This window comes from Rhinopithecus roxellana, chromosome 15, assembly GCF_007565055.1.
Source record: "Rhinopithecus roxellana isolate Shanxi Qingling chromosome 15, ASM756505v1, whole genome shotgun sequence".
Taxonomy (NCBI): Eukaryota; Metazoa; Chordata; class Mammalia; order Primates; family Cercopithecidae; genus Rhinopithecus; species Rhinopithecus roxellana.
In genome coordinates this window covers 91,163,778-91,179,538 of record NC_044563.1, presented here as the reverse complement: position 1 = coordinate 91,179,538, position 15,761 = coordinate 91,163,778, and the positions used below count along the sequence as shown (strand labels likewise).

The 15,761-nt window shown below is 44.9% G+C and overlaps 1 protein-coding gene across 3 annotated transcripts in view; it reads left to right on the top strand.

Moving 5' to 3' along the window:
- The window catches only part of GALNT18 (polypeptide N-acetylgalactosaminyltransferase 18), a 360,974-nt gene that overhangs the window by 294,429 nt on the left and 50,784 nt on the right, over nt 1–15,761 (top strand). For 2 of the 3 annotated variants that reach the window (XM_010364608.2, XM_010364610.2), the window contains 2 exons: nt 5,107–5,244; nt 10,787–10,882. In XM_010364608.2, the coding sequence (XP_010362910.2) occupies nt 5,107–5,244; nt 10,787–10,882 (234 nt within the window). The remainder of the gene's footprint in view (nt 1–5,106; nt 5,245–10,786; nt 10,883–15,761) is intronic. The other variant, XM_010364609.2, reaches the window with a different exon arrangement.

Here is a 15,761-nt window from a genome sequence, read left to right as displayed (position 1 = left end):
CTTTAAATGAGGCTAGGTGCAGTGGCTTATACCTGTAATGCTAGCACTTTGGCGGGTGGATCACTTGGGGTTAGGAGTTCAAGAACAGCCTGGCCAACATGGTGAAACCCTATCTCTACTAAAAATACAAAAATTAGCCAGGCTTGGTGGCACGTGCCTGTAATCCCAGCTACTCAGGAGACTGAGGCAGGAGAATCGTTTTAACCTGGGAGGCAGAGGTTCCAGTGAGCCGAGGTTGTGCCACTGCACTCCAGCCTGGGTGACAGAGCGAGACTCTGTCTCAAAAAAAGAAAAATCTTTAAATGACTCCTTCTATGTACAAAATCAAACGCAAAGCCCAGTGTTTGGCATGGCATCAAAGGTTCCCATGCTTTCTCCTCTGCCTGTATTTTAACCCCGCTGCCCACCACTCCCTGTTTTGAAGTGGGAACTGCCCATTACACACCGCCCATGCCATGCTGTTTTTCACGACTCAGTGCTTGCTCATCCTGCTTGGAATTCCCTACCCTCTACCTCTTCCTGTATGACCACCCATACTAAATATTCCCCATCCTTTGAGACTAGCTCCAGGGATCCCCCCTCTAGAAAGCCAGCTCCAACTGGTGAACGAGCTCCCCCTCCTATATATATCTGTCATTGCATGACCAGCCTGTGAAAGAGTGTTCTGTTATCTAAAAGTCTCCCTCTCATTAGAACAGTGGTTTTCAAATCTGGCTGAACTTCAAAATCACTTGGGTTCCACCGCCACAGATTACCACTTAATTGGTTTGGAAGGGGGCCCTGGAATCTGTTTTTTGAGAAAGTTCTTCAGAACCACTGAGAACCACCACAATACACCATGGGCTCTCTGAGGACAGATTGCTTTACATTTTTGTGTTATTATATCTAGCACAAGGCAGGGCGCATGGTAAGAGCTTGGTGACACCTTGCTGACACTTATTAATGAGTGAGTCTGCTGGCGGTGTGTGTAATCCCTTTCTTCCTTGGTTAGTGACTCCTAAAAGCAGACCTTCAGACCAACTGCATCAGAATCGCTTGGAGAACTTTTTTAAAAATACTCATCTGGGTCTCATCCTCAGAGAGGATTTTGAGTGGTAGGTGCCAGAATCTATAAAAAGCCCTCCAGGCTGAGATCTGGCCACTGCACTCCAGCCTGGGCGACAGAGCGAGACTCCGTCTCAAAAAAAAAAAAGCCCTCCAGATGAGAGGTTAGGGTGGCCAGGTTTGGGTAACACCTATTTAGCTCATCCTTCGCATTTTTCCAAACTCACCTCAAGTGTTGCTTACTCCAGGAAGCCTTATTTGACTGCTTACCTCCTTTGCCCCCAATCCTGGCCTCCATACAATGTAAGAAGAATGAGGCCCCTCTTCTATTCTCTTTCACTTTCTCTTCCTTTCCATGCCTCACACTTGTTCACAAAGAGTATGTTTACTTGTCTGAAACTCCCAGACTCTCCTTTCAGGCCGAGAGTGTGACATATTCCTATTTGTATACAGAGTGTTTAGGATAGTGTCTGACACATAATAAACAGGTGCTTGGTAAAGGTCAGTTGGAAAAGAAGAAGGAGGATGCATGGATGCTATATGCTTCACACAGTTTCCCTAGGAGGTTTACCAGCTGCCCCTGAGATAGCGATGTCCCAATCCCTTTTCCTCAGCTGCAAGCACATCTGTTCCCAATTTACTTAACCTTTCGTCTACAGCATCCCAGCTGCAAATATGGAGCTGGAGCCTGTCAACCCTGCCCAGGTGGCTGCCTTGAGAATTAAATAAGTTAATACATGTAAGGACCTTGATCAGTGCTTGGCACACAGAAAGTGCTAGTTAAGTGTTAACTCTTGTTGGTGCTGTGATTGTTTATGCTCTATACCTTCCTTCCACAGTTTTAAAATGCTCATGCTGGGCAGACATCCTCTGCTTGTTGCCTTCTAAGCTAAGGCCTCCTCAGAGCTGTGCACTGAGCAGAACTGGCCCTCTCACCTGCTCCCTTAGCACATCCAGTCCCCAGCTTTTGAAAGGCCAAAGAGCCTTCACCTCTTGCAACCTGCTACTTTAACTGAATATCAGTTTATTTATCAATAAACAAAGTCTGCAGCAAAACAACAATATTTTCTTAAGCAGGGTTCAGGAGCTCTAGACTGCTTCTCTTGCCCAAAGACAGGCTGAGTGCTAGGGATGGCTTGTCATGTGCTTCAGTGATAGCCCTCCTTTAAGTCTGGCTATAAGGAATTTTGTGACTATGTGGCTGCAATACTGGACACTTTTATGTGGCTAAGTTAATATATTTGTTTCCTAGGTCTATGGTAACAAATTACCATGAACTTGATGGCTTCAAACAACAGAAATTTATTCTTTAACATCCAGGTGCCAGCAGAGCTGTGTTCCCTCCAGCGTCTCGAGGCGGGAGGGTCCTTCCTTGCCTTGGCCAGCTTCTGGTGGCCCTGAGGGGTCCCTGGTTGTGGATGTATCACCTTAGTCTCAGCCTCTGTCTTCACATGGCCTTCTCCTCTTTGTCTCTATGTGTGTCCAGACCACTCTTTCTTCCTCTTATAAAGACATCAGCCTTTCAGTCAGTTATAGTCGCATACAGTCATAATTTAGGCAAGCCCTAAATGCAGGATGATTTCATTTTGAGATCCTGAATTAATTATATCTGCAAAGACCCTCGTTCCAAATAAAGTCCCATTCAGAGGTTCCGGGTAGACATGAATTTTAGAGAAGGCCACAGTTCAACTCACTACACCAAATATTTGGCAAAAGAGAAAGATGCATTTATTGTTTTCTAATAAGGGCCAAGGTGACCTTCTCAGAGGTTTACTTTCTTCTCAGTGTATGCCTCCTGCTTTGAGGATGGGTTTGATGAAATTTACAGTAAACACACAGTGCAGATATGCTGAACTATTAAAATGGAAAGGCAAAAGTCAATTAATACACAGGAACGGGAAGGGGACTTGATACTCAGAAAGATAAGCTGAACAAAGGGCTAGTTCTTGAGCTTCGTCGCAGGAGATGGCCACCTGGTGGATTGTATCTCTCTCATCTTTTACTGGATCATATGCAGGGAGGCAAACTTTGCCCTGTTCCTAAGTGCAGAAAGATACTTTTCCTATGGGAACCCAGAAGTTTAGGAAAACACAGAGGTCTTTGTGAGACAGGTTCTTCTAGTGGCTCCCTATAAAACAGACACAGTGTTAAATTTAGTCACATAAAGGCAATTATAACATGAAGGGAGAAGGAATGGATGGGTCCTGGGACAGTTTTCTGATATAAGGATAAAGTACCGTGGAGTGTAAAGGGTTAATACTTAATGAATGCTTTGGAGTCGGAGTGGAAAGTAGATTACATCTATTGCCAGTTCCTGTGTTCACCACTTCATAAATATTTTCTCCACCCAGCAGTGTAGCTCATGCTCAGTGCTAGGACTAGGGGCACAGAGGTAAGTCTGATGGAAGTTTCCTGACCTTAAGGAGCCAGAGTCTATCAGAGAAAGGCTCGGATAACAGCTGCAGAGAAGGCTCTGGGCAGGAGTGTGCAGCATACAAGTCACAGGTGAGGTCATTAAGAAGTACTAGGAAGCCGAAATAGCTCCTTGTCATTCTAGAACTTTAACCTTCAGGCTGTAGCAGGTTCAAATTTTTATATTGCCTGAACTCTTGTGAGCAAAAAGGAATCTATCTCTTTTATATCTAAATTGTGTTTTCACTCAAGCCTACATTGTCTGATGTCAAAAATTTGCCTTGCTCGTGTCCAGATAAATGCAGCCATTTTTGTGATCTTTCTCAGATAATTTAGACAAAATCTGCCTGACCTCAGTAACTTGATCCCTGGAGTTGATGTTTGAACCAGGGATTTACACAGAGAGCGTATGGACCACAGTGTCGGTGAGAGAGAGCTCACTTCTTCATCTGCCCTCCACTCTGGGTTGACATCTTATGGGATACCACATGCCCCATCTGCATGCTGGCCTTCATCCCTGCCACGGTGTCATCCTCTGAGACGCACTGGGTCTTCATCAGATCCTCAGAGGATGGACCCCTCTGCAGCCTCTGCTTTTGCATCAGCTTTTTCTCAGCCAATTCTGTGCCCCATTCAACAGCTGGTGTGCAGGCCCAGGAATTCTTAGTGCTGCCCAAGTCTGCTCTACAAGCAATGTGGGGAGGGGGGCTTCTCTAGCCTTCTCACTCCTGGACACATTCACGTCTCACTTCTGCTCCCTGGCTGCTGCACCATGGTGGCTCAGGGGCCACCTCGCTGATGCTCCTGAGAAAGGAGGGAAACAAGTACTCTAGACGCCAAGACTCCCAGGCTGAAGGAGTCTGCTTCTCCTGCAAGGACTTGGTCTGAGGAGGCAAAAGAATGGCATCTTCCAAACACACAGAGTAACATTAAAAGCAGAAACTCTAGACCCAGGTTAATTGGATTCAAATCTCAGCTCCACCATTTATTAGTTGTGGGGCCTTGGGTAAGTTACCCAGGAGGTTACTGAACCTCTCTTTGTCTCAACTCATCATCCATAAAGGAGGATTATGTGGTGCTATTTTATAGGTGTGACTAGGACAACATACATACATATAAATAAAAGTAAATAAATATAAATATATACTGCATATCTCATTCAGAATACAGCCTAGCACTCTGGAAATGTTTAAGCCTTAGCTGTTATGATTCTTAGGAATAGTATTAGAATTAGCATCATTTCATCTCAAAGCTTTTTCCTTCCCCTCTCTCTCTCACCTTAAAGCTCAGAATCTCTCACTTTGCCTCTTGAGGTAGGGAAAAGCTTTATTCAGATGGATTCTTCCCATTTCTTTCATCTACATCCAGACTGTAGCTTTTTTTTTTTTTTCTTTAAGGATTTGGCATCTTGATTTTCAATGGCCTTTGATGACAGTGCCCGGCAATGCTGACCTCGTGTTTCATAGTCTAAATGAGGATGGTTATGGGGTTAAGGTGCCCGTGGGAAAATGCAAGAGTTAACGTGCCACGTGGTCCCTTCACTAGTCTCTAGGAATCTTGGTTGACGGCACAAGGTCATCCCAAAGTAAAGTTTGGGAAGAAGCTGCAACCTGGGAGTGGCTTCATCTCTGCTTCCGCGTCCCTGTGCAGGACTCAGGAATTGACATCGGGGACATCACCGCAAGGAAGGCTCTGAGGAAACAGCTGCAGTGCAAGACCTTCCGCTGGTACCTGGTCAGCGTGTACCCAGAGATGAGGATGTACTCAGACATCATTGCCTACGGTGTGGTAAGGAGCTGTCCTCCTCCGGGTTTCATTCAGACACAGACAGAAAGAAGCATAGTGAAGAAAGGGAGAGGAGGGAAAGAGCCTCTCAGCTGCTCCTGTGAAGAACTGCAGTAGGCCTGGGGAGCGGGCGCGGGTTCTGCACCTGCAAGCCTTGACTTTTACAGCCCAAACCCCTCCAGTCCCTTGAGAGAGGTACTTGTTTCCTTTATAGTCCTAAGCAATTCAGCTCTGGCCCCACACCTGCATATTCCACTTAATAAAACACACAATAAAGCAGTTAGCTTAAGATTGAAAGGTAAGGTAACAAACACCTGCTGTTTTCCCAGCTGGGGTGCCTGAGGGTCTATGAGTCACCCTGTGTGCCTCCCCTACCAAGGGGCTGATGCCTTCCATTCACATGCAAAGCCTCCCTGAGAAGAGTTCTAGAAACAGGGCCATCTTGAGTTTATTATATTTGCTGTATTTTTAGTACTGCTTGTTGATGGGCACAGAGCAGTTCTCCCTGATGAGAGGGAGCAAGGTGGAGGGGGCAGAGCATAGGGTTTGGAGTCAGAAAGACCTGGTTCAAATCTTAACCAGGCTGCTTCCCAGGTAAGTGTCTTAATGTCATGGGCCTCAGTTTCTTCATCTGTTAAACAGGGGTAATTCAGTACTATCCCTGTAGAGTAAAAGAAAATCTAAGATTTGTAGATATGTGACCTTAGACGAAAATGTATTTTCTGTCTAAGGTTAAAATACTTCGAATATGATAAACTCTCCCATTTTCTCAATATTCCCTCGACCATACAGGTCAAATGCCATAAGGTATTTTAAATGGTATTTTGATTGATTTTTGGCTATCTCGCCTGGCTTTTGCTGACTTACAGTCTGAACACATAAACTTTTGCCATGACAAGCCCTCAAGACTACTCTGTAGGATTAATTATATTATCTCCATGTCACAGATGGGGAAACAGAGTCAAAGAGTAATTTTCACAAGCTCACATAATCAGCAGTGAAACCAAGTCTAAAAAACCAGCTTCTGGTATCACTCTGATTCCTTCCTTTGGAGAGTGTCTCCTCAGACCTTTTTTGATATCTCAAGATGAAAACTTGAAGGAAGAACTGAGGTCTCTTCTTTTGATGAGCTGTGGTTAGAGCTGAGTTCAAAGCCTGCCCCAGATGAACAGGACAATTGCCTATGAGCGGGAAGAATCTGCTGAGAGATTGGGCTCAGTGCTCCCTATGCCCCCCCAAACTCTTATATACATCCTAGGATTCCAAAGCAGACAGAACTGGAATCCTAGACCCACCTCCTCTACCCCCAGGGTCTCTGTTATCCAGAAGACCAGCTTGTAGGAGACAGTCTTATCCTCCCATGAGTGTTCCCATGGCATGGTTGACATATCCCAAGAGAACCATGCAGTGACCTCTCATCTCTCCACTTCTCAGTCTGGTGCAATTCACATCTCAGCAAACACCTCAGCTAGTGCTGCTTAGGTAGTACCTGAGTCTCCAGATCATGTTGTCACCATGGAAACACATTGTACTGTAAGGTGCCTATCTGTCCCATTCACCTCCCCAGAACCATCCTGAGGACACAGCTGCCTTTGATGCCCCACACTCTACCCATAGCAAGCTATGTGGGCTGCTTGGCCGTGGTGGAACCCAATCCTAAAAGGAGAGTTATGCTGCTGTGGCTCCAGAGAAACTATTGGCCCCAAGCCTCCGTGAGCCAGGGCAAGCTTCTGGATTCATGTTCTCAGCAGGCTGTCAGCTGTGGCCAAGCAAGATTAGCCAGACTCCCCCAGAGAGGCAGGAGAAGCAGTAACAGTAGAGGTGTGTACATGTGCCCACTGCAATTTTGGGTCCTGGCCAAAGGCATTCTCATCCTCCAAGCAAAAACATCTCATCTTATGCACATGTGCAACAGGTTTACCATGTAGCCCCTCCATGCCACCCCCAGAAACATTTGGTTTGTCAAATAGTAAGTGGAAAATACAGGGTTGTGATCTAGATCTGTCTGAGTTCAGAGCCGGGCCTATTTTTACTGTCACACTGAAAACCATTCGCTTGTCATCCCAAAGGGCTGAGCTGTGTTAGCCATCCCTGTGGCTGACAGAGGACTCTGACCCCCTGCACATTCATCAGCCCGCCACTGCTCAGGGCCCAGCCAGCCTCCCCTCCCTCCTGCCTCCTCCACGGGCCAAGCCCCTACATGAGCAGAGACATGCCTGCTTGTCAAAGAGCATAATAAACTCTTAATGGGGCAACCTGGCTGAAGATGGGCAAAGTGGGATGCAGCCACAATAGCAAGAGTATTTGCTGGGTCTGACTCATTCTTCCTGGTAATTATTTTTATCCTAAAATGAAGAGACCAGATGCCTTTTCAGGAGCATAATTTCTTTTTCCTTTTTCTATTTCAACTCATGACCAAATGACATTGTTCAGGACAAATGACTTCTGGGACTCTGAGTTGAGCCAGTATCAAGTCTATAGCCCAGCCCATTAATCCACTAATGGGCCCCATTAATGACTCCTGCAGGCCTAAGGACCTGTGGGCCCCATCGTGTGGGCATAAGTTTCCCCTGGATCATTGAGCTCCATGTCCAAGAGATGGAAGAGCATTGGATTAATCACAGCTCTGGTGCTGAGAGTAGAGATGGAGGGGCATCGGGAAACAGACATGCCTGGCTTCTGAATGTTAGCTTTGCCCCTTAATGGCTATGTAAACTTGACAAGGTGCAAAACCTTTGTGGTCACAGTAATGCCATTTCATTGGGCATATTTTACAGTCTCAGGATTATAGCCATTTGCATTATGGAAAGAGCTTGGGTTTTGGAGTCTGACAGACCAGCTCTATCACTTGCCCGACTATGATTCCATTCATTTGGGAATGCCATTCATTTACTCATGTTTTTCATGTACCCACTCACTCACCCACTCAACAAGTGTTGACTCTCTCCTTTGTGCCTGGCCTATATGATATCCAATGAGACTGAGACCCAGTCTGATGACTAACAGGGGAGACAAACAAGTGAAGAAGGAACAAGAATGCAACTGGTTAAGTGCTACCCTAAGATAAATGGGGTGCTAGTGAAGCACAGGGCAGTGATCTCATACAAGACTTGGGTTGGGAAAGGCTTCCAGAGTGACAGATAAGCTAAGAGCCAAGGGAAGAGGCAAAGAGGAGGCCAAGACCAAGGGCGATGTAAGGAAGTGTCCACACAGGCTGAATAGCACTACAGACAGGGAGGAGAGTGGAACTTGTTCCTACACCACAGTTCCTTCATCCTGGCTAGTCATTATGACAATTAGGTGAGACATATGTGGAAAGCACTTCACATGGTACCTGACACATAGACACATTCCTAAAAGCTAGTTTCCCTGAATGGCTTTGAGGAAGGTTATAGCAGTAATAATAGCAGCCAACAATTATTGCAACATTTGTTATTTGCCAGGCCCTATGCTAAGCACTTGCAGGTATTGTTTCACTTAATCCTCATAACAGCCTTATGAGGTAGGCACTATTATTATTCCTCTTTTAGAGGGGAGAAAACAAACAGGAAGGAGTTACATTGCTTTATTCAAGATCCCACAACTGGAGCCAGGTTTCCATCCCAGCCTGTTGCTTCTAGCTGCTTCAGTGGACTACCTGCCTAAGGGGTGGTGGGGGTGGGGGGTGGGCAGGAACGACACAGAGCCAGGGAGGACTTTATCAAAAGACACCCACCCTCTCACCCAAGCACTGGCATTAAGAACCTAGGGGAAAGCCAAGTCTAACATCAGGGCTCTCCAGGCCTTCCTCTTTGCAACAGCAGTTAGCAGATTTTCCTAATGGGTTACAGTGCTTGGCTTTAGATATGACACCCACCTCTTTGTGGGCTGTAGGACGAGAACAACGTGTGTTTACATATGCTCTTCCCACTAAGGCAAACCAAGGAATTGGTTTATAATGGAGGATTTGCTGCAGAAATGCTACCAGGGGCTCTGCCTGAGACACACGTTCATACAGTATTTCTTCAGAATCTCTGAACTGCGAGTTTGGGATTAAGGTGCTACCACCCAGTAGAGGAAAGGAAGCTCAGAAGAAAAGAATTCAACTCTGTTCCTTGTCCCATGTTAGGAAAGGGTATGCTTGGAGCACACATGGGCCTCTGGTTGTCGGCTCCATCTCATGCCTCTTCATTGGCTTCATTTCACTCCTGCCACAAGCCATCAGGAGTACAAAGGCCCTGCTGCTGTCTCTGGCCTCCCCCCACATAGATGGCCTCCCTGTGGCCTCTTGTCCTTGTCTTCCCTGGATTCTGTTCTCCAGTCCCCTGTTCTGGGCAGAGTGTTTTGATTGCTAAGGAGAGAACCCCAGTCAAGCCAGCTCAAGTTAAGGTGAGGTGGGTGAAGGTACCACAGACTCTTACAGGAGTAGGAACTGAAGTACAGCTGGACATGGACACTACAGCTGGGAAGCCACTGAAGCTGCCGCAGGGGCAAGATGGTCTCTCTTGTCTCTCATTCTGTCTGCCTCATGCATCATCACATCCTTGATCACAACTGGCTTTCTCTGCTTGCACATGGCCATGGCCAACAGAACCCCCCCCCCCCCATGCCCAGTTTAAACAGCCTTGCAATTCTAGTGGCCACCACCCACCAATTATAGTCTCTGGGTCCTGTTTAGGTTCCTAAGACAGATAAGAGGGTGATGAGGTGGGGAGGAGAGAGGGAGAGAAAGAGAGTGATTAATTCTGAAGTGTGGATCGGTGCCCACCATGGTCCACTCAATTGTGGCCGGTGAGCAAGGCTATGAGGACAATGGGCTACCCTTTCCGAGGGCTGAGAGTGGGTTTAAGCAAGAAAGTGACATTGAATGTCAGCTCTCTTACCCAGACATGTGTTAATTGCCGAGACTGGATCCATCCACCCGTAGGTGAGGGTAAGAGATGCCGTTCTCTTCTCCTGCTCCCACCCTGGCCCCCTCCTCTCTTATTCTACCACCCGACCTCCCACTATGGAAGAGCCTAAGCAGGTGGGCCACCATGGGGCCTGGCCAAGCCACTGCTGGGTCTGCAGGAGGCAGAGAGCTTCTGGTCCCAGGGGACCTCTGAGGCCTGAAAATAGCTAACATGTTGCCCATTTTCCCCAACACTCAAGAGCAAAGATTTCTCTCAGGGACACTTGAAGGCTGTTGTTCCACCCCTGAGGAAGTGGAGGGGCTGAAGAGCAAGCACCATCTTGTGTGTGACATGCATGCGCTGAAGAGCAAGCACTGTCTTGTGTGTGCACATGCATGTGTATCTCTTATTTTTGCCCAGACTGTCTCAATTCCCAGAACCCAGCTCACTGTTTAATGACATGTAAGTGTTTCTCCTTCAAAGAAGGCTGGTCTCCCCTCAGCACCTTTATGCAAGGCAAAAGCTGGTGCTTGTTGGTTCTATAGTGTTCAAGGGCCTTGGGCTGATTATGGAAATGAAATATGTCCAGCAGAATACTTGTTTCTCCAGAGTTAATGCATTTGCTTTCTCTGTTCCTCTCTCTGTGGTGTGGCCATCTGGTCTCTGATGTTCAGCTGCAGAATTCTCTGAAGACTGATTTGTGTCTTGACCAGGGGCCAGATACAGAGAATGTCCCCATCATGTACATATGCCATGGGATGACGCCTCAGGTGAGTCCTCTAAGAGATTCCTATGCCAGGAGTGTGCATGTGAGTGCCTGGCGTGGGGAAGGAGAGCTAGGCTCTGTCATGGCAGCTATGGGACCAGGAGCCACTGGGGCTTTTCATTAGGGCACATCCTCATGAGCTGAAGAGGATGGGTCACACCTGCCTTGCCTGGAAGGAAGGTGGAAGAGTGGATGCTATGACTCCAGGATCCTCCAGGATGGGGAGGATGAAAGGGGTTACATTTCTAAAGAGAAACACCTGCTTCCTTTGGGGAAACTATGGGTACATCACAGTTCTGACTCTGACAACCAAGCTGCTCCCTAGCAAGAGTAGGAGGTTCTCCCAAGCTCCCTGAAATGTCAGAGTCCCCTCAGAATGCCATGGCATGGTCTTCAGCTCTGCCCTTTAGTAGATCATAGCTGGGGCCAAAATTTATAGCCATGGGCCTTCTTTCCAGCTCTTCTTCTGACCTTCTCCTGGTGGAGAACGAAGGGCAGCTACCGGGAAAATAATTTATTCTTACAAATTCTCCATTCCTAGTCTAAGCTTAAGATACTCAAAGAGGATGCCAAGACACAGGCAGGAGAAATGGTTCGTTGAACAAAGTACAGCAGACAACCCTTGACCAAGAATGTCATAGGCTGACCTGTTCTGAATTGATAACATTCCCAGAGTTTACCTATCTCCAGAAGTACACAAGGATTTAAAAAGATATTTGAGCATATAAGATATGCCTATGTGTGCAATTACAATTAAAAGAGTATTTAAAAGAGCTGTTGCCTACCAAAACACACAACTGAAGGACATCATAACGTGTATGTCACTATGTGTGTGAATGATGAGCCCTCCCAGGGATTGTCCATTATGATCGCTACCATCTTGTCCTTTTGGGGGACTGAGTTGCTGTGATATTACTGGCTGGTTAATTGCAGGCCAGCAGATCAGGTTACGCCCACAGGACCCAGTATGGCAACACATTCTTCATTGTTACAATGGTGTGACATTTTTAATGAGTGACTATCTTTTTAAACATTATATTGAAGTAAAACATATATAGAGGGAATACATGAATTATAAGTGTACAGCTTAATCAATTTCCAGACTGAACACGCCCAGATCAAAAATAAGAGCATTGCTGTCTGATTTTGAATTCTACATAAGTAGGATTATATAGTATATATTTTCTTATGTTGACTTCTTTCATAATTATATTTTTTTAATTTTTATTTTTATTTCAATGGTTTTTGAGATTCAGGTGGTTTTGGTTACATGGATACTTGGATAAGTTCTTTAGTGGTGATTTCTGAAATTTTAGTACACCCATCACCCAAGCAGTGCACATTGTACCCAGTATGTACTCTTTTATTCCTCACCCCTCCTCCCAACCTTCCCCGCCACATCCCCAAAATCCATTATGTCATTCTTATGCCTTTGCCTCCTCATAGCTTAGCTCCCACTTATATAAAAGCAAAATCATACGATATTTGGTTTTTCATTCCTGGATTACTTCACTTAGAATAATGGCCTTCAGCTTCATCCAAGTTACTGCAAAAGACATTATTTTATTTCTTTTTATGGCTGATTAGTATTCCATGATGAATATATGCCACATTTTCTTTATCCACTCGTTGGTTGATGGGCACTTAGGTTGGTTCCATAGTTTTGCAATTGTGAATTGTGCTGCTATAAACATGCGTGTACATGCATCTTTTTCATGTAATGACTTCTTTTCCTTTGGGTAGATACCCAGTAGTGGGATTGCTGGATCAAATGGTAGTTCTACTTTCAGTTCTTGAAGGAATACCCATACTGTTTTCCATAGTGGTTGTACTAATTTATATTCCCACCAGCAGTGTAAAAGTGTTCCACACACCAAAAGAAATAATCATTAAACAGACAACCCACAGTGTGGGAGAAAATATTCACAAACTATGCATCCAACAAAGGAAAAATATCTGGAATCTACAAGAAGCTCAACAAATCAACAACAACAATAAAAACATAATCTCATCAAAAAGTGGGCAAAGGACATGAATAGACAATTCTCAAAAGAAGATATACAAACAGTCAACAGACATATGAAAAAAATGCTCTGCATCACTAATCATCAGGGAAATGCAAATTAAAACAACAATGAGATACCACCTTACTCCTGCAAGAATGGCCTAACTAAAAAGTCAAAAACCAATAGATGTTGGCATGGATGTGGTGAAAAGGGAACTCTTTCATCATTACATTTCTGAGATACATCCCTGCTATTACATGTAGTTGTAATTTGTTCATTTTAACTACTATGTAGTATTCCATTTTATAAGTATACCATAATTCATGATCTATTCAACTGCTGATGGACACTTGAACTATGGCCAGTTTGGAAGTATCATGAATACTGCTGCTATGAACAGCCTTGATCATGTCGTTTGGTATACATATATGCTCACTTCTTTTGGATTTATGCCCAGAAGCAGAATTGCTGAGTCATAGGACTGACATATGTTCACTTTTAGTATACATTGCCTGTATTAGTCTGCTTAGGTTTCCAAAACAAAATATCACAGGCCTTAAACCACATAAACTTATTTTCTAACAGTTCTGGAGGCTGGGAAGCCCAAAATCAGAGTGCTGTCCAATTCAGTTTCTGGTGAGGGCTCCCTTCTTGTCTTGAAGATGGCCACCTTCTTGCTGTGTCCTCACATGGGAGAGGCAGATAGCACACAACAATGAGCTCTCTGGTGTCTATTCTCATAAGGATGCTAATCCTGTCAGGTCAGGGCTGTATCCCTGTGACCTCACTTAACCTTAACTTAAAGATTTGAAAAATTATCAGCTATCTGTGTTGCAAAAAACTGAGAAAGCTCTTTCTGAAAAGAATGCTAAAGTGTGGCTCGTGGTAAAGAGAACATGAGTTTGACTTAGGTGGACTTTGCCAGTCATTTCAACAGAAGCCAGGAATAGAGATGAAATTACACCTGTAGAGAGACTGCCAGTTTGAACTAAAGGGGAGACAGAGAAAGTGGGATGGAATGAAAGAATGCTGTTCGACTTTGGAGTCCATAGGACCATAAGGACCATAGAGCTATTTGGCTGTGAATGTGCTCTATTCCTCAAGAAAATGAAGAATGATGCAAAAGGCATTTTTAGGGATTGTAAGGACTACCACTCCCACATAAGGCCAGGAGAAGGGCTGGTGCCCTGTCTAGCCTAAGGGCCAGGGCCACCCCACACAGCCATGGTAGTGATGCTGGCACCCCAGTGGGCCTGGAGGGCAGAGCATTGAGCCAAAGAGGGCTATTCTCAAGCCTTAAGAGCTAATGGAATTTGACTTGCTAAGATTTTGAGCTTGCTTGGGACTCATCACTCTTTCCTTCATTCTGATTTCTCCTTCTGGAATGAGAATATCTATTCTATGCCTTTCCCACAGTTGTGTTTTGGAACCACATGACTTACCTAATTCCACAGGCTCACATTCGAAGAGAAATTTTTCCTTGGGATGAATTGTACTTGGAGTCTCATTTACCTGATGTAGATGATATTTAGTTGAGACTTTGAACTTTAGAGTTGATGCTAGAATGAGTTAAGACCTTTGGGGCTGTTGGGATGGAATGATGTATTTTGCACGCCTTAAAAACATGCATTTGGGGAAGCCAGGGGCAGATTGTTATGGACTGCATTGTGCCCCTCCTTGAAAATCATATGTTGAAACCCTGACCCTGGTAGTATTTCAAGTGAGGAAGTAATTAAGGTTAAGTCAGGTCATAAGGGTGGTGCCCTAATCTGATAGGATTAGTGTCCTTATAAGAGTAGACATCAAAGAGCTTGATCACTAGCTTTCTTTTCTCTCTGCCATGAAAGACATAGTGATACAGCAGCTGTCTGCAAGCCACGAAGTAGTTCCTCAGCAGAAACTAAATTGGCCAGCATCTTGATCTTGGACTTCCCAGCCTCCAGAACTGTGAGAAAATAAATTTGTTATTTATGCCACCTAGTCTGTGGTACTTTGTGACAGCCTGAGCCAATGAATACACTGCCAAACAATTTTCCAAAATTGATGTACCAATTCTTACTTCTCCCAGCTTTATATTAGAGTTCTAGTTGCTCTACATCCTTGCCAACATTTGGCATTACCCATGTTTTTATAGCCATGGTAGTGGGGGTATAGTACTATCACTCTGTGGTTTTAATTTGCAGTTCTCTGATTGTTAATGAAGTTGGGCACCTGGGTTTTCAGCATAAAACGTCTTCATGTTATCCTTGAATGTGGGCCAAGGTAGCCAGGTCACAAGTAGTCAGTCTTTCCACAAATTCTTGCTCTGCTTTCTGATACTTGTGATCTTATCTGGACCATTGGACAAATGTTGAATGTTTTGTCTGTGTGATGGTAGGTGTTGGCCTGAGCAGAGGTTGCCAGTTCTCTACCAGCTGCAGATAATACAATATGGGACAGTATCTGTCATAGTTACAGTGTGGATTCTGGAGCCAGATTGCCTGAATCTAAATACCAGCTTTGAACCTTTCTAGTTGTAAAATCTTGGCAAGGTTTTAAAATCTGGGCCTAATTTTTAAATTTGTAAAATGTGGATTAATAATGGTAGATATACCAAAAAGGTTGTTGTGAGGATTTAATACATGTAAAATATTTAAAACAATACCTGGTATGTAGTAAGTCCTCAATAAATGTTATCTATTAGTATTTCTATAAGGATAGTATTACCATTATTACTCCACTTTAATCCTGACTCCTGTTCAGTGTAAATACCCTCAAGGTTCTAGCTGCAACCAACCCTGGACTGACTTTCCTTGACCCCATGGTGCCATCTGCCATGGGGGCCTGCCCTGGTCAAAACCTACCCATAGGCCAGACACAGTGGCTCATACCTGTAAT